Source organism: Candida pseudojiufengensis (assembly GCF_024610245.1).
Source record: "Candida pseudojiufengensis strain CBS 10847 chromosome Unknown scaffold7, whole genome shotgun sequence".
Lineage (NCBI taxonomy): Eukaryota > Fungi > Ascomycota > Pichiomycetes > Serinales > Debaryomycetaceae > Lodderomyces > Lodderomyces pseudojiufengensis.
This window is the reverse complement of record NW_026261527.1, coordinates 76,904-101,939: the sequence shown is the minus strand read 5'-3', so window position 1 is coordinate 101,939 and position 25,036 is coordinate 76,904. Positions and strand designations below refer to the sequence as shown.

The 25,036-nt window shown below is 26.2% G+C and overlaps 9 protein-coding genes across 9 annotated transcripts; 3 read left to right on the top strand and 6 right to left on the bottom strand. All coding sequences in view use genetic code 12, as the record gives it.

Moving 5' to 3' along the window:
- Positions 1-107: 107 nt before the first annotated feature.
- KGF55_002027 (uncharacterized protein) lies at positions 108-1,799 on the bottom strand (the record flags this gene model as incomplete). The annotated part of the gene is made up of 1 exon (XM_051756666.1): positions 108-1,799. One exon carries the CDS (start codon positions 1,797-1,799, stop codon positions 108-110), a length of 1,692 nt encoding a protein of 563 aa, XP_051615015.1.
- A 300-nt stretch (positions 1,800-2,099) lies between these two features.
- Positions 2,100-2,726, bottom strand: SDC1 (Sdc1p; the record flags this gene model as incomplete). The annotated part of the gene is made up of 1 exon (XM_051756664.1): positions 2,100-2,726. One exon carries the CDS (start codon positions 2,724-2,726, stop codon positions 2,100-2,102), a length of 627 nt encoding a protein of 208 aa, XP_051615014.1.
- Positions 2,727-2,848: 122 nt separating this feature from the next.
- KGF55_002025 (uncharacterized protein) lies at positions 2,849-3,541 on the top strand (the record flags this gene model as incomplete). The annotated part of the gene is made up of 1 exon (XM_051756663.1): positions 2,849-3,541. The coding sequence occupies one exon, from the start codon at positions 2,849-2,851 to the stop codon at positions 3,539-3,541; it is 693 nt and encodes a 230-aa protein (XP_051615013.1).
- Positions 3,542-12,717: 9,176 nt separating this feature from the next.
- AGA1 (Aga1p) lies at positions 12,718-14,265 on the top strand (the record flags this gene model as incomplete). The annotated part of the gene is made up of 2 exons (XM_051756662.1): positions 12,718-12,731; positions 12,786-14,265. The coding sequence occupies 2 exons, from the start codon at positions 12,718-12,720 to the stop codon at positions 14,263-14,265; spliced, it is 1,494 nt and encodes a 497-aa protein (XP_051615012.1).
- A 1,286-nt stretch (positions 14,266-15,551) lies between these two features.
- KGF55_002023 (uncharacterized protein) lies at positions 15,552-17,771 on the bottom strand (the record flags this gene model as incomplete). The annotated part of the gene is made up of 1 exon (XM_051756661.1): positions 15,552-17,771. The coding sequence occupies one exon, from the start codon at positions 17,769-17,771 to the stop codon at positions 15,552-15,554; it is 2,220 nt and encodes a 739-aa protein (XP_051615011.1).
- A 138-nt stretch (positions 17,772-17,909) lies between these two features.
- Positions 17,910-19,160, bottom strand: KGF55_002022 (uncharacterized protein; the record flags this gene model as incomplete). Its single annotated transcript, XM_051756660.1, has 1 exon — positions 17,910-19,160. The coding sequence occupies one exon, from the start codon at positions 19,158-19,160 to the stop codon at positions 17,910-17,912; it is 1,251 nt and encodes a 416-aa protein (XP_051615010.1).
- A 1,176-nt stretch (positions 19,161-20,336) lies between these two features.
- On the bottom strand, positions 20,337-20,708 carry KGF55_002021 (uncharacterized protein; the record flags this gene model as incomplete). The annotated part of the gene is made up of 1 exon (XM_051756659.1): positions 20,337-20,708. One exon carries the CDS (start codon positions 20,706-20,708, stop codon positions 20,337-20,339), a length of 372 nt encoding a protein of 123 aa, XP_051615009.1.
- A 1,676-nt stretch (positions 20,709-22,384) lies between these two features.
- On the top strand, positions 22,385-22,843 carry KGF55_002020 (uncharacterized protein; the record flags this gene model as incomplete). Its single annotated transcript, XM_051756658.1, has 1 exon — positions 22,385-22,843. One exon carries the CDS (start codon positions 22,385-22,387, stop codon positions 22,841-22,843), a length of 459 nt encoding a protein of 152 aa, XP_051615008.1.
- A 375-nt stretch (positions 22,844-23,218) lies between these two features.
- Positions 23,219-25,033, bottom strand: FET33 (putative oxidoreductase; the record flags this gene model as incomplete). The annotated part of the gene is made up of 1 exon (XM_051756657.1): positions 23,219-25,033. One exon carries the CDS (start codon positions 25,031-25,033, stop codon positions 23,219-23,221), a length of 1,815 nt encoding a protein of 604 aa, XP_051615007.1.
- Positions 25,034-25,036: the final 3 nt, after the last annotated feature.

Sequence of the window (25,036 nt, the reverse complement as noted above, 5' to 3'; positions counted from 1 at the left end):
GGTTTTAATTTACAATGAAAAAAAAGTTTAAAATCAGACAATGAATATTATTTGACATTCAATTATATACAAAAGAACTATTAAATTCATTTCAAGAACTAACAAGATTATAATCTTTCCTCTCGTAATTCATTACTACTATTTTTTATAATATTATAACCCCAAAATCCAATAACATTTAATAATCCAACTCTCCAACCATTAAATAAACCTAATTGTTTAATTTTAACCCAAGTAGATTCGTCTTTATTTTGTCTTTCATCATCACTTATTGATCCATTAAATTCAACAATTAAATTATCTTCTGGTTTTATAATTGTTATAATCTTTTTTGGATCATTTTGTTTAGGAGTTAATAAAAATTTAACTTGTTCTTTTCTTAATAAATTTTCAACAGGTAATTTTATAAAAAATTCAAAAATTGATGATATTAAATTAACAAATGTATAAATTGTAGGAGAAGAATATGAGTCAATATTAAATTTTATAAATAATAAATATGGTGCCATTTTTCTAAATAAACTTGTTGATAATTGATATAATGTTGTTAATAAAATTATTGGATGTGGAGGATGTTTTAAATAATAAGTTGGGAAAAATCTTATTGATTCTCTTATTGATCTTGTATTTTGTATTATTTCATCAGTTGCTTTTTCAATTATATCTTCTTGATTATGTTGTTGATTATGTAATGGTAATGTGTTATTTGGTTGAGTTATCATAAATTTAATTCTAATTAAATCTAATGGCATTAATATTATACCTGTTAATACACATGCAGAAACAGATAACCATAATGATTTAAAAGGATCATTTGAATGAGTTAAATCTAAAAAAAATGGATCAGGTATTCCTAAAAATGGTGATAAAAATCCAGTTATCCACGCTTCAATTGTTGTTGATAAAGTTTGATATATAAATGATGCATTAACTCCTCTAAATAATGCAAAAAATGAATCTTTATGTGCTATTGCTGACATTATATCAATAGTATGTAATGATAATGGTTGGATTTTATAAATTTTAATTCTTTTTTTAGTACTTAATCTTTTTAAAGGTGGTGGTACAAATTTTTCATTAGTTGTTCCTGTTGCTGTTGTTGATGAAGAAGTTGGATGAGATAATCCAACTGCTGGAGTCATTGGTTCATAAGTTGTATTTGGATTTGCCCATACTTGTTGATCATTTTGTGGTTGAAAATAATCAATTGGTTCATCATCATCATGAAATCCAACTTTACTTTGATTTAAATCATTATCTTTAATTGATGAATTAGATGATGATAATGAATGAGTTGATGAATCTAATAACCTTTTCTTTTGTTTTGAATCTTTTATATTTTTTTTATTATCATTTAAATTGGGAAATTTACCAACTTGTAAAACTAATCTTGTTATTTCTAAAGGTTGAGCAATTAATACTTTTGCATAACTTTTTATAAAATTCCATAATAAATTTTTAATTAATTCAAGTATATTATTTGTATCAAAATATTCATTAAATTCTAAATCATATAAAAAATTTTTATCATTTGATGAACCACTTTGTATACCTAAACCACCTTGTCTATCAAAAGCTCTCCGTATTAATCCAGGTTGATTTATATTATTATTATTTATTTGTTTATCTATTAAATTATTTGATAAATTTGATGTAATTGGTTTATTTGTTTTTGGATCAAATAATCCAACTCCCTTTTTAAAAATCACTGAATATCCTGCATCAAATGTATCATGATCATAATATGGTCTTAGTTGATGTGGATCTAGTTTTGTTGAGGAGGTAGATGTATTAGACATCGTTGCCTTTTGTAAGTTCGGTTTGATAAGGCAATCTATTTAATTGTAGAATTTAATTTTTTTTATTTTTGTATTCTCTTTGCTCTTTGATAAAGAACATGAGGTACATCAAATTCTGGGATGTATGAACATTGATTACTAGATAATATAGTGTATAGAGATGGAATTTTTTTACAATTGGTTTCAAGATTGAGTGTGACTTTTGCCGTAACTTCATTAATTTGGTATATACAGAGGAGATATATAGTATAAATCTTCGATTGTTTGTCTATAAACAAAGGGTTCCAATGCATTTTTAAACTACTCTTCTTTTAGCTTTTCATCCTCCGATCTCGCTATCAAAAATTCACCTAGATATCTTAAAGGATCATCAGGTTTTACATTACCAACTTCTTTCAATCCTTCTAGTAAATGTTGAGTTAAATGCTTGTTTAAATACCTTCGTATTGATGAACCACCAACAATTTCATGTAATGGAGGTAAATTCGAAGTTTCAATTGTGGATGTTTCTTGTTTTATTTTTTTATTATTGGTTGTATTTGGTTGATGAATTTGAGGTTGTGGAGTTTGCCTAGGAGTTTCAATTTGTTCTGTTTTTACTATTGGTTGTGGTGATGGCTCTGTATTATGTTCATCCGTGGCTTCTTCCATTATTTCATCTGTAGGCTCTTTGGCCGGTGCTTCAGTAGGTTCTTCCATTGGTTCATCCTCTTTCTCTGGTAATTGTTCTTGATGTATACCCTTAGATTCTGTTGTTGTGCTTTCTTTGGTATCTTCTATGTTAGACTTTTCATCCTGAATATCTCCAATTTCTTGGGTTTGGTCTTCTACTTTAAATTCAGAATTTTCAATTGACTTTGACTCTTCCGGTTTCTCTTCAACCAATGGTGTTGAGTCTCTTTCTTGTACTAAATCGTGTATATTCATAGATATTCAAATGTTTGGTTGTAATTTTTCAAGTTGTAAAATAAAAAAAAACCTAATCTGTTAATCATTAATCAGTTTGTGATCAACTCAATCAAATTTAAAAACCACAACAAAAGCCAAAGATGGATCCATTCAATGGTGTCAAAGAAGATGCATATGATGTGATACAGCGATTGGAAACTATTATATCTCAAAGAACATCAACACAACCATCAATTGAACTACAACAAGATTTTACAAATTATTATGAAGAATTACAAGAAACTTATGAAGAATTAGAAGAAGCTCTTAAATTAAGTTCAACTAATCCACAATTCTACAACTTAAGTCCAAAAGATATAAAACAAAGAGAACAAACATTACGAGATCTATATAATAGGAAAACTAATATAAAATCCAAATGGGATAATAAAAAGTTTCGAGATGTAACAACAATGTCTAATAGAATAAGTCAAGATGATATACCAGAAAATCCATTTCGAGATCAAACAGAAGAAGATGATGTAACACCAACAATGACAAATTATCAACAACAAGAATTAATTAGAGAACAAGATACTCAATTAGATGATATTCATAAAACTATGATGAATTTAAATAAACAAGCAAATATGATGGGAGAAGAATTAGAAGATCAAGGATATTTATTAGATGAATTAGATTATGAATTAGATCATGTTGATATTAAATTACAAAGAAATATGAAAAGATTAAATATATTTATTGAAAAAAATAAAGAAACTGCAAGTAATTGGTGTATTGGAATTTTAGTTGTTGCATTATGTGTTTTATTGGTATTATTGATAGTGGTATAAAAGATTTAAGTCCTCATTTTTGAATCCACGTCACACTAAAAATATGGTTTTTGTCTGTTCAGTTCAGAATACAGAAGCTCAAAATTCGTTCATGAGCATAATGTAAAAAGTTAAATGTAAAGTTTTCTACATCATCTGCTTATTATGTTGAACTTAGGGATGTCAACGAAGCTGGAGCATCATTTCTGTTTAGAAGTACTTTAGAAACTTTCAAAATACTGAATTTAATGCGTGATCAAAGACGTAGAAAATTGCTTTTAGATAAAAAACCTTATGGTCTCATTATCTTCAATTTGAAAAGAGTACTGAAACAAAGATTCAAAACATGATGCTGGGTATGTTTAGTGTTTTTGGTGTATTTTTTCCTTGATACTTCTTCGAGTTATGGATTATCCATGAAACTTTTAAAAGAAATTTCTTATCACTGGTAATTGATCATTCAAAATACCCAAATTGAATTAAAACTAAGGCTTGCATAAATATTTTAAAGTTTATTGATTATAGAAAGACATAATAAAAGTGTATAAAAATATAAATTGATAAATTGTTAAAAGAAAAGTCTGAGAGCATGTTAGTTCTCGAGAATCTACAAGATCGATCGTCGAAAATGTCTATATAATCTCTTCAATTTGTACAACTTGTTAGTATAAAGTTTCAAGATTGTACTGTCCATTGTTTCTCTTCCAAAGTGATTTTAATTTGATATTACTAAGAATTTGCAGCAATGTTGATCAAATTTAGGAGATTACGGAATAAATAAAATCTACAAACGTATTAGAATGTCACATGAATTGACTTCCAATTATCAAGTTTGCTCTTCACATAATTCTTATAATTCATTTATCTCGAAATTAGCGATTAATATTGAATTATATGAAGGTTAAAACCTTAGATGTGGTTGCAAAATTTCAAACCAACCAACATCCGTACATACATATATAATAGTCAACAGTCAATATATAATGATTTAACCATTTATTAACAAATTTATAGCAATATTATCCACACAAATACGATTCATATTACTTTGGTAAATGATAGCTTTTAAACCTACAGAACTTACATAACTTTGTAAAATTTTTAAAGTCTATCCAAATCGTCGAAAATTTCTGCAGAGTACAAAAAACAAAAAAGATCTTGTAATATTGTGGTATGGATGCTTTTAAAAGTTTAATGTTCGACAATTGTGATTCAGTTTGAATTGGCTTATGGGTCACGTGATAGATGAAACTGGTTGTTAGGGATTTTAATTTCTCAATTATTTAAGAAAGCTTTGAGTTTGAAACAATGTTGCCTATACAAATAACATTTCAAACTACATGAATCATACAAGAAGCCTATTTTCAATTTTTTTTCTGTAAAATTCAAATATTTTTATCGAGTTCAGTTTCCTGGGGTTATAGAGAAGATCTTTGATTTTTCAAAAATTGATTTTTGCTTTTTCAAAATTGAGTTTCCTAAAATAGATTTTCGGTTTTATAAATATTAAACCCGTATTTGTTTGGGAATAGAAAAAGTGGACTATGAAAATTATGAACTCAAAGCTTCTGCATTTTCCCATATCTTGTCAAGAGTATTGAGAGTAATGTGTCACAATGTGGCAGATAATAAAAACAAGATAACTCTCAAACAAAGCCTACGCCATTGCGATGTTGTATTTGTTTGATGAATTTTTATTCATTAGAATGTGCATTTACAAATGTAATTAGCTTTTAGAGGAATCAAGTACCATGAAATTTATTTAAAGATACATGAAAGTGGTAGAAAGGATCAGATGATGCGCAGGTTGAAGTAAAACATGAGTGTTTTCCAATAAAACTTTTAGATTTCTGATGAGTTGTGAGAAAGCTGAATATGCAGTCAATTTTAGCCGAATTGTGAGTTTCAATCACTCCAAATTCATATCAAAAAGATTTTTCATTTCACCATTGAGATTGTTTTCGATAGTTAGAATTATCAAGTTAGAATTATCAAGTTAGTATTTGAAAATTATATTTGAGTTTACGGGAACCCTTTAATTATAACTGGTCTATTAACTTTGTATCGTATAATGACTTTCATTTGGTTCATCATGTTTATATACATGTATAAACCTTACTTAAGGTCCTTTCCATTTTAGGTAAAGTTAATAGACCATTTTAAATTAAAACGTTTCACCCATTAACACAAAATTTTGGAATTGTATTATTAAGTTGAATGTACAAACGTTCAAGATTTATCTAGTTAACCCCTTGTTATGATTGAAATGTTTCTTTTTAAAATCGGGTATTAAATTTAATTTAGTTTCCATCTTGTTTAATTTTCACTTACTATTTTCTAGATCCTTGTGGATAAAGAAAAATAGGTAATACAAAACTCTATTTATCAGATCTCCAATAAAATTCTACAGGCAAGACTTTACCGTTTGAAGTCGATTCTAACTCATGATGTTATAAAAAATCCTTTAAACCAACTTGAAATAATGAATATGCATATTCGTTAATCAGTTTATATAAATTTTGTAATAAAATTCCTCATTCTTTCTTAAACACAATGTCTTAGTGACTATAAGTTTTGAATCAATCGAGTAGTAATCTAAGCCAAAGAAATAATGACAAATGGATGAAGTTATTTCAATCAAAATGGAATACCACCCAATATCCTTATTGATTGCAAATTTAAAAATTAGGAAAAATATTTCAACTCCATTTAACTTTCGAATTTTTCAGTTTTTTTTAATATTTTATTCAAAATTTTATTATTCGTAATCTAATCTATCAGTGTGTGAAAATATAATAATGGAGATTTGGAAAGAATCTTGAATCTATTGTTACATCATTTGAATTTTATCGTAAAACTCAATTTAAAAGTGTGTATAATTGAATTCACAAAACATTTTGAATTAATCAAGATTTTGAACTTCCATAACTCAAACTTAATTGTTGATTGACTTCAAACTGCAATTGTGATTAAAAATAAGCTAATTGACGTAATAATAATAAAAGTATAACTTTGATTTAGTTTGACTTTGAGTTTTGAGTGTTGAGCTTAAATAAAAATCTTGATCTTAATCTTTTTTTTCAATGTCAAGTTTTTTTAGTGTCACATAATTTTAACTAAAGACTTTAAACTATTTTTGACAAAGGGGAAAAAAAAAAATCAAAAGTTTGTAAACCCCAGACCCTTTTTTTCTAATTTATTTTTAAGATTTGATTCAATTACTTGTCTAAATCAAGTAATAACTTTAAAGTTAAAAACATCTTACTTAAGGATTGATTGACGACAATAACAATACTCTTAAAGTTATTCAGGGTGATACGGGAAAAATCTTTGTTGATAGTGTCTCCGTATCAGGCATTCATTCATTCATTAATGTTCGAGAAAAAAAAAAAGAAAAGTAAATATAAGTAGAGAGTAAATTGTACGTACGTTTGATCTTTCAATTTTACATTTTTAATTAGGCCTAATTAATTTCGACTATTGAGTGGATTCTATTAATAAATCGAAAATCCTTTAGAACTTATTGTTATTAATTTGACTTGACTTGTCTTGTCAACCAACGAATTGTAATTTAATTTAGTAAATTTGATGGAAGTATTGTACGTTTGATTGCAAAAAATTATACATTTTAATTTTTGTTCTCGAATAGTTCAAATGAATTTCTAATTCTTTTCCAGTCGAGACTTTGGTTTGCTTAAGTACGTACGTTAAGATGAAACGGTTTAGCTGTTCAAAGCCTTGGTAATTCCTTCTCAATTTCCAAGTTAGTCGAAATCAAAAATGGTGGAGAAAAGAAATAGGAGAATTATAAACAGTTTTGATTATTTAATTACTAGGATAAAAGAATTATGAATCTCCAATACCATTTTCAAATTCAATCCATTCAACCGACTCTCTTGATTGAACAATCTAACTTACTCCATATTATACCTTCTATTAAAAGAGTACAATTCATTTAAACCTATTTGAAATGCTATAATTTAAACTTTTATTCATTTACTCCACTTTGACAACTACTTTCAATATATATTTTTACACAAAAAAGTGGTAAGTGAAAAAGTGTAAGTTTAAAAAACCTTAATTTTTATTAATGAATAAACTCTCAAACTTAAACTTTATCAACAAAAAGTATATTTGAAATGGATGATTGATTAGATAGTACGGAGTTTTTTTTTTTCTATTGTTCAAAACAAAATCGAGACAAAGAAAAATCAAACCGCATTTGCCTAACTAGTATTTCATGGAATGGGAAGTGGGGCTATATGAAAAGGAGTTTATTTAACGAGGGACTCAAACAAAGAAATGGTTAGAATGATTTGAGTGTTTTAGTCAGGAATTAAATCAATTAAGGATTATATTGTCATCGAGATATTTGAGGGAGTAAGGAATTAGGACAGGAATTAGAGGGATACAAAATTATCCAAACTTTTTTTGTATGTTACCAACTTACATTTTGATTTAAGAATCTCTAAAGTTCAAATAAAAATTAGATTCATCAAACTTGAATAATAATAGTTCGTAATCATAATTGAGTTAAAGGATAATGAAAAGTTTAAGTTGCTTTATTATTATTATAATCTCATAACTTTATCATCATTTAAATCTTGAATTCAGGTAGATATTCGAAATATTATAATTTTGATGAAATTGTAAAGTAAAATCTAAGTAGCAAAACCTTAACTAGTGAAATTGTAATTGAGAGACAAAGCAATATTAGGTATGAGCATTTGAAAGGAGCAATCAAACTAACTGGATCAAATCGACTTTTAATGTACATGATGTATAACTTCATAACCAAACATTTTTTGACGATAAAATCAAATTTAGCTTAATTAGGTCGAATTGATGAATTTCAAATGACTAATTAGGTAAGTTACACAGACGCATGTTATATAGCAAAAAGTACAATAGCTAATTTTTTAGTGTATGCTACATATAACTTACTGTTAGTGATGAAGTGGTGTAACTGTATAATTTCTTAAAACTTTAGCTGTACAATAAAATTCTTACTTTTTTAGTTTAATTACGTGCATTAAAAAAAAAGTTGAGTGGGGCATCTTACATCAAAAGTTATTTTTGGTTGGGAAACTCATCTTGTTGGGGTATTTTTCAAATATTATCGTTAATTCATTTGCTTAGGAATTAATGGGAATTGAAATCGTAACTTATGGAATTAATGGAAGGGGTAAGTGGATAAGGAGTAAAAAATACAAATCTTGCTCCTCTTAATTTGTTGATGATGTAATTTTACTTATTTTTTTTTGGCTAATGTTGTTTGATCATTGATTCGCCTCGAACTTTGTTTAAAACTAGACTAATCAGGCAAGTAGGAGGTAAATCTATAATTTACGTCCCCGATACTTACTATTCGTACGTTTTTGATGTAATATCGTCTCGTTTGACTTGTCGTTCATGTATCGTTCGACTTGTACGTTTGTTAGAGATATTCCATTCAATTGATTGATTCAAGATACGTTTGTTAGAGAATATTCCACTCAATTGATTGACTTATACGTTTGCTAGAGGGATTCCACTTAATTTGGTTGAATTTTCTTGAATCTTGAATACTGATCTTTAAGTAGTTACCAACGATTAAAACGAATTTAAAAACCTCCTCTAATTCGTTTAAAAAAAAAGTAGAGGAGGGTTAAAATGGGAGGAATAGATTCAAAAACGAATTCTAGCTAATCTTAAAACCGTTTTTTTTAAAACCAATTTTTTTAATCCGTTTCAATTTATCGTTGTGGGGGTAAAATTTATACCACCCACAAGATGATTTTTGATTCTGTATTGTTCAGATCTAATAAACCCTATTAATTTATCAAAATCAATTAAATCAAACAGGGGGTTTGTATTAGATTTGTTTAAGTCTTTAGGGATTGAATCGAAAACGTAAAGAAAGTGAATGTAAAATTAATGCGATTTTTATTTGGTCAAGTTTTAAAGTATAGAGTTTTTACTTTTAAGCTTCAAATTCTGTTCCTTACCTAACTTGATTTGACAAGAGTGGTGTAAAAAGCTTAGATTCAAACCTTCTTTTCCTTCTTTCATGTGCCTGTGATTCCGCCTATCCCTGAAACAAAAGGACTCTTACCCCCTTCTGTTGAAACTAGGTGAAAACAAGAAGTCTACGAATCGTAAATGTTTGAAAGGAGTTTGAAGTCAGAAACTTTTTGCAAAATTTTAAAGCCGTTTGAGAAATTAAAAATGAAAATTAAAATTATGAAACAAATAATAAACCTCAAATGAGATGAGTACTGAGCTAATATCCCCAACAAAACTTTGAAACACTAAGTACTAAACTACTCAACCAACAAACCATTAATCTTGAACAAGAACGCAAAAGCTTATTGTCTCATTTCATCTAAAAGATGAGGTAAGTTTATAAAATTCATTACAAAGATGAAACTAAAGTTACACCTACTTTTTTTTTTAATTTGTGATTTAGATTTAGTTTTGAAATTTTTTTAATATTGAGACGCGTCTTGAATTACTTTTTTTTTGTTGTTTCATCTTTTGATGAAAATTTTGTTATATAGCTTTAGCATTTTCATTTGTTACATAGCTTAAACATTTGTGAAACAACCATAACCAATTTATCGTCGAGATGATCATGAATTATAGACGAATTATAGACGATAAAGATGATGAAATTGTCTCAAAGTTGTATTTATTACTCTATACACTTACTGTATTTCAGTGAAATATTGTTTTTTATTTTCTTGGTAACAGGGCGGCACAATTACACATAAACAATATTATAATAACTCAAGAAAAAACTTTTAATTAATGTTTCAAAATAATATATTAAGGCAGCTTAAACGAAATTTGAGTTTGAATAGTTGAACAAGTAGTACAAGAAGAAACAACTTTGTAATACGATTATTCTTCGTATTGTATTGAAATTCAATTACTAAACTTATTTTGTATAATTAATTGATTGCATATTCATAATATTTTTGTGTGTTGATACTTATAAAGGTTAAAAAGTAAATAAACAGTCGATCTAATATAGTAATTTTCTTTCTCGCTAATGATAATAACTGCGGTTGGTTGATCATTAGTGTCATTATTTATTTTGCTATTTAGATGATCTTCCATCCTTCTTTACAAAACTCTCTTAATTAAATGCATAGACTTAGCTTAGCCTAGGTCTATGTTCTCTCATTTAATTTTATGAGTTTACAATTTGAATTGATTAAGTATTTACTTTTTGTGTAATAAATATATTTTTTATTTTATTTTTTTTTAGTTTGCCCTTTTTTTATTTTTTTCTGATTCAACCAATTAAAATTTGTTGTTAAGGGATTACATTATCCACACATACTTTTTGTAACCTTCTATTTATTTTATAATTTCTCAAAGGCAGTTTGATATATAGTCAGAGTAAGTACAACAGAGTTGGATTTGAAATTTGATAGTATATGGAAAAGTTACAAGAATAAATAAGAACAAATTATACATTTACTTCAATTGTCGAGGATTTACAATAATTTTGAAATTTGTATTGTAATATGTACTATAAATAATCTAACCATATATATGTCATGCATTATAATACTATAGTATAATAGTACTATAATAGTACTACACAATAGTACAATAGTACAATATGATTGGGATTGTCGGCCAAAATGAGTTTCAATTGTCAAATATAATAGATTAATTTTAAATATGTAAATTATTTTGTGGGTCTAACCAATCATTAAAAAATAATATTCAAATTATCACCAAATTTCAAATTGTTGTTACGAAGTTATATTTTTGCTTCAATTTTTTCATTAGATACACTCGTATCTTTCGTATCTACTTTTTATTCAAGCATAGATTTTAAGATTTGTGTGACTAGTAAATTTAAATTAAATAAAAAAAAGGGACTACTTAACTTTAACTGAATCACTGAATGATACTTCCTCTAAACTTTTTTCTTCTTCTTCTTCTTCTTCTTCTTTCTTTACTCCAATTAAAACAAATTTAATGTTTCAAGAGGGGTAATGAAGTCAGGAAATTAGATTTTAAACTGCATAACCTTTCTCTCAATTTTTTTTTCTTAACGGTTAGGTTTAGGTTTAAAATTTAAGCTTTTGAATTAACATTAGTTGCATTCAGTAGTAAGTTAGTTAGTAAGTAAGTTAGTAAGTAAGTTTCAAAGTATAAGCAAGCTTAATTAGTACTACTACAGTTTTTGTGTACATCCCTTTATAACACTAAAATATAATAATATGTAAAATGTGTAAAAATAATATTTGACTAATTAGTAACAATAGAAAAATAAATTATCAAGAAAGAAATTTCAAATTTTCCAAGTTAACTATATGACCCCACATCATATACCATTTCATCAAACGTATGAACTTACTACAATTTTACATTCCCTTTAATTAAATCAAAAGGAGTTTAGAATGATTGAATTGACATGGAAATATGTTCTTTAGTTAATACACTACTACTCAACTGCCTTAAATAATATTTCATTGAAGCCGTTTGATAGAATTTATTCTACTTTACTACATATTGGTTGATGTATTATTTTTTCGTACTCAGCTTGTAATTTCAAAAACTGTTGATAATTATTTATATCTATTTTTAAATATATATCTCGGAGTAGGTAAATAAAATTGTAGTTTTAGTATAAATTATAAACAAAAAATTGAATATAGTATATGTAAGTAATTAATACTTCTCATCATTCATAAATTATATTGATTTCTCTCTATTGTTCTTAATGCTCTATTGTTAAAATAATATTTGACTATTTAGTTGATTGGTATAGTTTATTAATTTTAAGTTTTATTACATATTGCCTAATTAGGAAGAGTTATTGATTTTTAATTTTAAATTTAAATATTTTTTCATTACACAAAATCTAAATATCTAATATGTACTCAAATATCAGAATATAAAAATTTCAAAATATACATACTAACTATCTAAAACAACTATGAATAATGAATTATGAGAAAATATCCCTGAAATTCCATTTGAAATATATATATATTCATGTATTTCCCTTCATTTTGAATTTTATATCCCCCCTGAATTTACTTTCTTTTCTTTTTCATCATCTTATAACTTATACTAACTTTATATTCAATTACAAATTATACCATTCACTTTTTAATATTTTTTAAAGACATTATTCATTGATACCCCCATTGATACCCAAAAATACACATATATACACATACAACTAAAAAATGAGTTCGAATAAGTATGTTTTTCTTTTTACAAACATCTTACAATCAAAATACTAACTTTGTAATAGTATCGTTTTACCACCAGCTAATGGTAAAAAATTATGGAGAGTTAAAAGAACTCCAAGTTTAACAAATAACTCAAATTCAAATAATAACTCCACATCACATAATAATAATCATTCACAAACTTCTGTTGAATGTTTAAATAATAGTTTAAAAATTGTTGCTGCTGCTCAAAAATTTACTGTTAAAAGACCTCCTTTAAGAAGACCAAAAAATAAACCTGGTAAACCAAAAGATTTTGTATTTGTTGATTTATCACCAATAAAATCAGATGAAGAAGTAGAATTAACAATTAATTCTACTACAAAGAACAATACCACTGAAGGTAATAAAATTGAAAAAATTACTCCAATTGTTGAACAATTACCTTCACCTTCATTATCTATTGAAGATACTTTATCATCAATTGATGATTCAATATTTGATTTACCTACTTTAAATGGATACGAAACAACAAATTCAAATATACAACCAATTTTTAGTGGTGAATCACAATCATTACCAAATTCAAATGATTCAAGTCCTACATTAGAATTAGGTTTAGGTATAATGAATTTAGGTATAGATTGGAATCAACCTCAACAAACTCCAATTCAACAACAATTTATTGAAATTCCACAAGCTCCAAAACAACCACCTACACATTTTGATCAACAACAACAACAAATTCAACAACAAATTCCACAATCTACTGATTTTTTTTCACAACAATTATTTGGTTATCAACAAGCAATGTTACAACAACATTTACAAATTCAACAATTACAACAACAATTATTACAACAACAAATTTCAATTGAATCACAAATTACAAAAAATAATACTTTAACTTCAACTCCAAATTTAAATCAATTACAATCACCATTTCAAGAACCATTACCAACAAATCCTATAACTACTCCAATTACATCATCAACTAAATCTAAAAAAACTGCTGGTCAGTTTCAATTTAAAACTTATCAACCAAAACCAAAACATCAAAGAACTATTAGTGAAGCATGTATAAAAAAACCTCAACATAATAAAAAATTACATGAAAGATCAATGAGTTTACCTTATAATTCATCAAATTTACAATTACAATCTCAACAACAATCACAACAATTACCTCAACCTCCTCAACAACCTTCTCAACAACAACAATTTCAACCTCAACAACATTATCAAGAATATACATCATTACCTATGCAATCATCAGATTCTTCATGTTCAGAAGTAAGTTTAGATGATTTCATGATTTTAAATGATCAAATATCAATAAATTTAAATTCAAATGAAACTAGTAGTGAAACTCCAATTAGTGAAATTTCAGAAAATGATTTAATAAATTTGAATAAATCTTTTATTATTGATGAATTTTTAAATCAAAATATTTCATTATCTTTACAACAACAACAACAAAATCAACAAATTCAAATTCAACAAAATTCAATAAGTTGTTTTACTAAAGATGATTTTGAATTAGGTACTTTTGTTCACATATAGAGATTTAGATGTTTTATTAATGGTTATTTTTCGGTTTATGGTTTTATTCATTGGTTTTATTTTCGGTTTAGACAATTTTATTTAATTTATATTTTATACCCATTTCCAATTCATTCAGACGTTATTAGTTAATTTTATTTTTGATATCATTTTTTATGCTATATTTTTTTCATTTCAGTTATTCAATTTTTCATTCCATTTATACAATTATTTTTCGGTTTTACAAAAGCTACTACTTTTCGGTTTTACAATTTACGTTTACTATCAAACTATTTTCGATTACTATTATTCATCATTTTTTCGGTTTTTCATACTATTTTCCAAACTTTCAAAATTACGTTTACTTTCTTCATTTTCGGTTTAGATTAAAAATGATATCATCAAATAAAATTAACTTAAAATTAGAACTATTATTTACAATATGTTTTTTATACTTTTAATGAAATGTTTTATACCCCAGAATTCAATTACCTTCTCTCTCTTATTAATTTCTCCTTCTTGTTTGCCTTAGATATTGAAAAATATGAAATTATATAGTTGTTCCAACTTAAGTGGTTATACATAATTAAGTAACTAAATCAATAAAAGAATGATTCCTAAAAGGGTTTTATTTTAAACTTTAAATTTGTGGGGAAAAAGAATAAAATTAAAAAAAAGAAATTTTTACGAGCACCAATTCAATTTAATTTTAATTTAACTAATTAAGTAAAAGTAGGAAATATTACGTCAATCAAATTTTATAGTGTAAAGTCTAATACGTATAAGATTATTGTCGTATAACTTTAAATCATGACTTTGACCTGTCATGATTTATTTTATACGATATGACATTGATTTCTATTTCTAATTTTGATACATTTGAAGAAGGTTGTAAGAAACTGACCTAATCCACCTGAGCAACTTATTAGTATCTTCAACTTGGTTATGTAGTTTCAAGTTAGATGAGTTAGCTTCTCCACAATCTACAAGGAAATTTGATTTGAGAGTTTATTGATGGTTTGTAACTTCATCTTTGTACTGTATTTGTATTGTACTGTATTGTATCGTATGGCATCAAATTAAATATTTTTTATTGCTAAAGTTTATACGGAAATTTGATTTTGAAAAAAATGACACAAAAATGACGTAATATATATGCTCACCTTCATACTACATGAAAATTAATTTTTAGAGATACATGACTTTTATTCTTTCAAACTATTTTCAAAATATACAACAAATGAAAAGATACTTAATCGAAAGTTTGACTTAAGCTTTTGAAAAAAATTGAAAATCACTCAATTCATTTAATCAAATTTTACAAAATTAATTTTACGATTTAAATTTATTGATTTACCTTTTTGCTTTTTTGGTAATGGAACAACAATTGATGATGATGAATCATTATTTGAATCTTGAATATTTTTTAAATCCCAATCTAAATGATTTCTTGAAATTTCATCATCTATTGGTGGAGGAGTTTCATCAATTGATGTCTTTTTAATTTCTTCACCATTATCATCATCACCACAATCTTTAGATTTCTCTTCTTGCTTCTCAATATATTCAACAGATTTATCTTTTACATGAATTAAAGATATATAATCATTTGGTATAATTGGTTCAACATAATCATCTTGATCTTCAGTAATCATACATTGTTTTCTTGAATCAATTGAAAAACTTGTAATTTTACAATAAGAATCATTATTTATTGAACTAAATGGTGACCATCTATTTTCTAATCTTTGATATAATAAATTTAATTCTGGATTATTATTTATTCTTTCTCCAACATGATGCCAAAATTCTGTTGTTAAACCTAAATCTGATGGCCATGATTGTTCTGGATCATATACATCTCTTGCACTATAACCAAAATCCCAATTTGGTTCTGCTCCATCATTATAAGAACAATCTATTAATTTTGTATAATAAGTAAAAGAGTTAGTTATTGAAAAACTTTGTTTATCAACTGAATAATATCTCCAAGCTGGATTATAACCATTATAAGGACTTATTGAAGGACCAATTAATGCATGATTTATTGCATTTTTTAAATTTTTTAAATCTTTACCATCACTACCATATTGAATAATGAAAGAATCATCATGTATATAACCGAAAAAAATAGCAGCAATAACTTTTGGAGAAAATCTTTCAATAATTTTTAAAAATACTTTTGTTGGTAATGATAATGATTGATGATTTGGAGGTAAATGAGCAATAATCCAACATCTTTGATGATTTCTTTCAGAATCTATTAATTCATTTATTAAAAATTTCCAAATTCCAAAAGAATCAACATTAAGTACATTCCAAAAATTATAAAGATTTTTTGAATTCCAAACATTTGAATTTAATGAAATAATTTTTAATCCCAATTTTGTTTCTATTGTAAAACCAGTTCTTGAATATCTTATTTGTTTTGCAGTTTGATGATCTATCCAACCTAATTCTGACCATAAATCTGCTACTAAATCAAATTGCCATTGATAATCATTTGATCCACCAGTTAAATTACGCTGTGGTAATTGATTAATTGGAAATATGTCTTTTGTACCAAATGTTGGTATAACATCAACATCATCAAGGTAATGTTTTAAAATTTTATAACTTATTTCTTGACTTTTGATATTTTTATTTTTATTCATATATGATCTATCACTATTATCAACTGTACCACCTGTAAATATAGCAAATTCAAAACTTAAATGATTTTGATGTAAATCTCGAATACATTGCATTGTTGAATTTAATAATAATGTTGGTGTATCACATGAATATTCACCAAATTGTTTTGCAGGTGACCAAACAGGAGTTTGAATTTTTTTAGTTAAATCTAAATATTTACCTTTTTCAAAATGATTTTTTTTATAACTTGAATCATAATATCCATCAAACATATTTTCATTAATCACCGGTGGTTTTGCAATAAGATTTTTAGAATTTTTTGAACAACATAAACTTTGACTACAATTTGATTCTGAAAAAATTTCATAATCTAATTGTAAATTAATATCACTTATATGTAAAACATGAAAATTTTCTCCACTATTATCAGGTGGTAAATAATTTTTTGGCTTTTTGGGCCACATTTTATTCATATCAATTTCTGGAGTTTCTGGTAATATATGACAATTTGAATCATGATAATAACAAAAATAATCACCATCTAATCCAGAAGGATTCATTAATCCAACAACTTTTGTAAAATCATTACCTGTTGAACTCACGTCATTACTTCCATAACCATAATTCATTTCACATTGAGTTTGATCATAACCACTTTCAATACACCAAGTAACAAATATTTGAGGTACTAAATCTGGTCTTGTTAAAGATAAAAATTTACCAACTTGTAATCTTGTTTTACAAGTTAAACATTCATTTAAATCTGATGCTGAATCTATATCATGTAATTCTTGAATTGATTTACGAATTATTTCATCATCTCCATTTGATAAATCTGTTGGTGGGAAATAATATGATGAAACTAGGGTAAGTATGTATAGTATAATTAACATTTTTTTGGTATTGTTGGTATTGTTTTGGTTGCAAATTGTTAAGAGGTTTTTTTTTCTCGTTGATATTTTTATAAATAATAGTAAAAATTTATTAGTAATAATACATAACATAAAAAATAGCGGTATCTTCAGATGATTCTATACATTAAGTATATCTTTTAAAGAATTAATTTTGTTTGCCAATATTTGACGATCTTCTTCTGAGTTAAAAGATTCATTTGTTAATATATCAATTAATTTTTCAGTATATTCAATTTGTTTTAAATTATATTCTTTTTTAATATATTCAATTTTATTTAAATGAGATTCAAATAATTGATTTATTGTTGTTGATAAAGTATCATTTTCTTCATTTATATAATTTCTTAAATCATTTGAATGTTGAAAAATTGATTCTAATAAATTAAATATATCTTCTGATTTTTTTATATTAATTTGTTGATTATCTTTTAAAGTTGTAAATTTATCTAAAATTAAATTTGAAATTTCTTCAAATTGTAATGATAAATCTTTATTTTCATTATTAATTTCTTTACCATTTATATCTTGTAATGAATTTGATTTTTTTGTTGTAGTTGTTGTTGGAGGTTTTGATCTTGGTTGATAATTTACTTTTATTAAACTATTACTTTGCATTTTTAACAGTTTAATTTTATTACTTAATTCATGTAAATCATATAATGCACTTTCTAATTCATTTTGAGGACTTAATACTGTTATATCTCTAAAATTATAATAATCATCTTTATCAATTTCATCTAATGTTGGAGGAATTGGATGAATTATATCATCTTTATTTCTTTGAGATTGAGCTTTTTTAACACCAGCAGCTAATTGACGTTGTAATGTACGTACTGTGGGTACAACAAAATTTTTATGTTGTAATTCTTTAAATTTTATATTAAAATATTTTTTTTGTATAATATCCCATTTTTTAGTTTGACTTAATGATCTATCTCCAACATATTTAAAAGGTTTTGTTTCTACAATTAAATATAATATTAATTTAACATCTTGTGATGATAATTTAATTCTATGAGGATTTTTAATATTATCTACATGATTTGAATCTTGTTCACCTCCTTCTACATCATTTGAAGATTCTATTTCTGTTGTTGGAGTATTTGGTTCAGTTTCATTATGTATTTGAAAATTTGGTTGATTTAATTGTTGTAATTCCAGTAATTGTTGTTGTTGTTGTTCTTGAGGAGTTCTAAGTTGTTGATTATTTTGTTGTTGTTGTTGTTGTCTACTTGTTGCAGCAGCAGCAGCAACGGCTGCTGATTCTTGTGCTAAACCTTGATAATCAATTGAAGAATGAATATCTGATGAAGAATCATCAGGAATATGTTGTTTAGATATTTCAGATTTGATTGATTGATGTGACATTGAAGATTTGAAGATGAGTTTTTGTAAATTCTGAATTTGGCTGTGTCAATTGAAATATGAGGTAACTCTCTTTGAATTAGTTAATCTTTGCTAAGTATGTTCTGTAGGTTCTTGAACTGCCTAGTTATTTCAATGAATTTATTACTATTTAATGGTTGTAAAAATTCAATGTCTCAATATATAAAATAAAAACAAAACACACTTGAAAATGAAATTGAAATTGAAAAGATTTGTTTTGACTTTGACTTTAAAAAAAACAAAAAAAAAATTTTGTTGTCGATTTTTTTTGTTGAAGAAAATAAAAATTTATGACATGATTATGTAAGAGATTACGTAAGACTTATTACATTTATTACAAACTCGTATGCTTAAATCAATTGATTTCCACAGCCAATATTTTTAGTGGATTTTTAAACCCTCTCTCACATCTTAGTAATTACCATTTTCTTTGTTGGCTAAGAATATTTTAAAATGTCATTGGTTGCACAAACGCTTGTTTACTCTCGAAAATACCTTAATTTTGGTTCCCCGTTGTAGAATCTTACCTTTTGCACCACATTAGTAGCTGCAATTCCAAACTAAAACTTTATGGTAAGCAATGGCAAGTTGCTGTGTATGTTATTTGGATGATATTTGTTGATCAACGTCCTATTATATAAGGGTTCGTTACAGAACATGACATGATTAGATGTTGGTACTTACATCGGTAGTGCAGAACACAAAAGAATAAACTAATTTGAATTACAAGATCTTGGTTGCAAAATGCTTAATTTACTAACCTCGATAGAGTACAAACACCTATAGAAAAGTAAAGATGTTAGAGTTCGTAATTGCTCAAAACAATTACTCAATTGCTACGTAGGTTGTAATCAACAGCATCTGTGCCAATACTCAACACAAAGGCACAAAATTAAAACCACTTTATTCGCGTAACAACACTCAGTTGTATACATTATTTTGAAGACTTCGGCCCGAAAGCAGACAAAGCTAAGAGGATATAGACAAGGCAAATTTGTCATAGTTATACATATTTATTAAAAACATATACAACTATTTCTTTTTTTTTTGATTTGTAAATTTTCTATTTTTTTTATGATTTTTTAATTTTTATAAGTACTTTTTTTCATCTAATATTCGAATGTTTCACCAAAGCAATTGAAATTGTTCAGTCAAAACCTATTTACATGGAGTTTCATTTTTTATTGAAAGTGGTAAGTTTGAGCTAACATCCGGACCTTTTGAAACAAGCACTGTGTAAATACCATCATTGTTTATGGAATGAACTAAAACTTGATTTGTATTGAGAACTAAATTTTTTGGTAAAGTATCATAAAAATGAACATCTCCTTCCAAATCCTCATTATAAAGCACATATGGTTTTTGTAAACTTGAAGGTAACACACTTTTAATACAAAGATCTCCCAGGGTCAGTGTTGAACTACCATTGTCTGCACAAGAACAAAATACATAACAATTTGGACAAGGATTGCCCAGTAAAACACTTCCGACTAAAGCAGATGAACCAACAATAAGATGAAGAAATTTCATTTGAATGATTAATTTATTTAGTTGTTTAATGAGTTTGATGAAATAAATTTAGATTTGAATAGGATTTTTGCAACCATATTTATACCAAATATTTCAAAAAGTCCTTCATGTTGAATTTTATATCGTCTTCAAGTATTGAATACAAGTGGCCATTTCAGTCTTTCATGAAATCATCGACAAAGATGCAACTGTGTTACAATGCTCATCGAAACTTATAAATCAGTGCCGCATGCAGTTTATGAGTCTAGTGGCTTATAAAAATTAGGTTCATACTTATTCATTGCCCTAGTATTACAATTAATCAATACAGTTTTAAAACCTTTCATGGACATTCCAAGGTAGAGTGAGTAGCATCTTATAGTTGTTCTGTATTTTTCAATTAGCTTTATGGCTTTTAAAAATTTATACTGATACAAACAAACGGTTTTGGAGATAGGAATGGTAATGTCATCAAGTATCTTCCTGTTGATATAGTATTAGTTTACAATTTTATAAGAAATAGAAATAATCAATTTTTGTATTTGTTTTTGTGTTCGTAATAAGAATTGTGTCAAAACTTATCAGATACGAAGAGTTGCATATTAATGCAAGATTAATTTGCAACACATGTGTAAGATAAAGACATTTTACGAATCGATCAAACCAGTACGTTAATACAATCAAACCTGAGAAATATATGCTTTCATCATTAAGCTAAAATAGTCTTACTTATTTTTCATTGATGTTTTGTTCTTTGTAAGATTTTTCATAAATTATTATTTTTTAAATTTAAATCTACAAACTTGGGTTTTGTGCTCTGATAGACTACTCTGATATATCTGCTATCAAGCGAATTTGAAAAAAGGAGTTTCACTTGTTTCTTCAAGAAGTTTACATGTTACATATTGTAAGTTGAGCCTTTTTACAAAATGGAATATTAGCTTCTATTAAAAAGCTTTTACTTTGTAGAGTAAAGTAGTGCTGACGAATTTTATAGTCTACCATTTAACTTTAATTCAACCAACGAGGTGAATGAAAGTTCATATTTTCAAATGTAACTTAGTAGTAATCTTGTTTTAGCATTTCATAACAGAATCAAACAATAGAAGTCCAGTAATTGATCAATCTCTTGTGAAAAAATAAAATTACTAGGAACAATCCTTGTTTATAATCATGGCTTATTAAATTAGATGTAAATTGATTAATTAGATTAAGAAGTAGTCAAAATCTGGTATTCTACACCTGTAAATTGAATGAAATGGACTACGCGTATTTGTCAGATTGGACTGTAAAAACCTCTTTCAATCAAAGTCAGTATAATAACAAAAACGCAAACGCTATGTAAATGCTGATTTAACTTCATGATTAGGGTGGTCTAAATATTTTAATTTGCAGCAAAATACTTAAGTAATAAAATCAGTTTAATTATTATCCACAATAGCTACCAAATACATACGGCACATTTCTTTAAATAGAATCGTTTAATTTATTTTAAAACCATGTAAGTAAAAACTATATATTATGGGCTTAGGCTTCATTTGTTAATAATTCTGCTAAATAACAATATGTATCTATCTCAACATAGTCTTATTGATTTACATCAAGAATCTGGGAAAAAGTTAAAATAGTGTTTATGCTAATAACTCCTTAATTATTCAAGTTACATTTAGTTTTAGAATTTTAAAAATCAGTGAGAAATGATCAACATTCCAAAAGATGGAAATGAAAATCTAGAAAATCCATTAATAAACAATTCTTCTACAACTGAGTATCGAGATGAAAATGAAAATGATGAAAATCAAGAAGAATCAAATTTTGAATTTTCACAATCCATATTTAAATCAACAATAACTGGTATTAGTACAAAAGGAAAATTATATTATTCAATTAGTATGGGAATTATATTATTAATTTTATCATTAATATTTATAAAAATTGGTGGATTAAATATTTTAATTGGTTATTTTTTATTACCTTTTGGTATATATTTGTTATTTATTTTAAGTGGGTTAATTGTTTTTGGTTATGAAAATCAAATTGGATCAGATGTCTTTTTTAAATTGATTGTGAAACATATTCGTATTGTTGGTGCTATACTGATTGTTTTGAGTTTGATTTTGTACTTAACTTCTGGTAAGAAAGGTCATAATAAGTAAAGGAGTTGAAGCTGTATAAGTTAAAACAAGAAGCATTTTAGATTTCAAAAGGCTTAAAAATATCGTATCAGAACCAGAAACTTATTTTGTCTTTTAGTTGATGACGATTGATTATTGATATGAAGATATGATCCTTTCACATTGACATAAAGATGCAACTAATGCTTTCTTCAATTTATCGCTATCTTGGACTAGTATTGATTTAGGAAGGAATTAATTGTTCTTAGAAAAAAATGATCTAAAAAATTTCATTTGAGCGGATGTAAAGATGATTGTAATAGTACTTATCATGTTATGGACGACCCTCTCATAAAGCACCATGATAGAATTAAAAAAACCGTTATATATTTTAAAACCTATTTACATCTTAAACCCTTATTCATTATTTGCATTAATAATTTCATATAATCTTTCAATAACTATAGTATCTTTACTTACATCTTCAATTCCATAATTATAAATTGACCATAATCCATATAAAGCAACAATTGTACATAATATCATTGCAATATATCCCTTTAAAGTAAAACCATCAGGTAATGGAGGTTCTTGTAAATTTTGACCATTTAAATCAAAAAAATTTAAATTTGCTGCAGCATTTCCAATATATGGAACACTATTATTTTCACAAATTTGTTTATGATTTTTTGAAATTTCTGTATTTTGAATTTCATTGGGGGATTCAATTAGAACCAAAGCTAATCCTTGTTCTAAATGCCAATCTACATGACAATGGAAAAACCAAACTCCTGGATTATTTGCTTTAAATCTTAACACAAAATATCCATTTGATTTAACTTCAACTGTATCTCTAACCAAAGGATATTTTGGATAATTTATCATTTTTTCATTATTTGGATCAAAAACTATAGGATCATCTTCATCATCTGTACCTTCACTTCTTGAAATTAATTGAAAATTATGACCATGTAAATGAAAAGCATGTTTACCAGGATCATTATTATTTAAAATAATTTCAATAATTTCATTTGATTGTAAAATAAATGAATTTGTATTTGTTCCATAAATTATATCATTATTTGAATTATTTCCAGAACTTAAAACAGTATATAAAATGGGAACTTTTGGAGGTACATAAGTTTTACCATTAAACATTGCATATGTTACTCCATTACCTAATACATCCATTGTAAAATTTACTTCAATTGTCATATCTGGTTCAGGTAATAATTTTTCATGACTTAAAGGTTTTAAATAAAAATCATCAAATCCTTTTAGTTTGGAAACTGTATTTTCAAAATCAAAATATGGTAAATGTTTTGGTAAATTTGCGTCGTCATTGTAGACAAGATAGTTTGTTGATACTAATTGTAAATCTTCTGGTACAAAATCTAACATTTCCATATCTAAGATATTTGCAAATCTATAGTTTTTATCAGTATTTGATTTTGTTTTTAACAAGACAACATATCTTTGACCTACTGTAATATAAATTGAATCAACTTCATATGGTTCAACTGTAACACCATCTGCTTCAACAATTACAAATGTATGATCTTCAACAAATAAATATTGTGAAACAAATAGTCCCATATTTACAATTCTTAATAAATAAGATTTATTTGGTTCAACTGATATTGTTACATTTTTAGTTTCATTAAATAAACTATTTTGAGGAATTGGTTCAGCTCCCGTGGGATTAAATCTACTTAAAAAATTTTTCATAATTTCAGGAGTTTCTAAATGATAATGATCATTTACACTAATATCAAAACTTTCATCATATTTATAAGGTTCATTTTCTCTTTCTATTATAATCATTCCTCTTAATCCATCACCATATTGTGCTCCACTATGTGAATGATACCAATAAGTACCAGCTTGATCACTAACTTCAAAATCATATTTTATTGTTGAATTTGGAGCAACTGGACATTGAGTTATCATTTCTGGTCCATCTTCTCCATTAAATCCTCTTTGTAATAATCCATGAAAATGTATTGATATATTCCGATCATTTAATCCGTTATATGCATTTACTATTATTCTATCATTTTCTTTAATTCTTATTGTTGGATTTGGCCAATGACCATTTATTCCAATCATTTTTCTTGGATATATACCATCTGGATTTGCATCTACATATCCTATATTCCAATCAAATACATGAGTTTTGGATACCACTAGGTTGATACAACTTAGTAGTAGTAGTAAGTATAGTTGGATCATTGT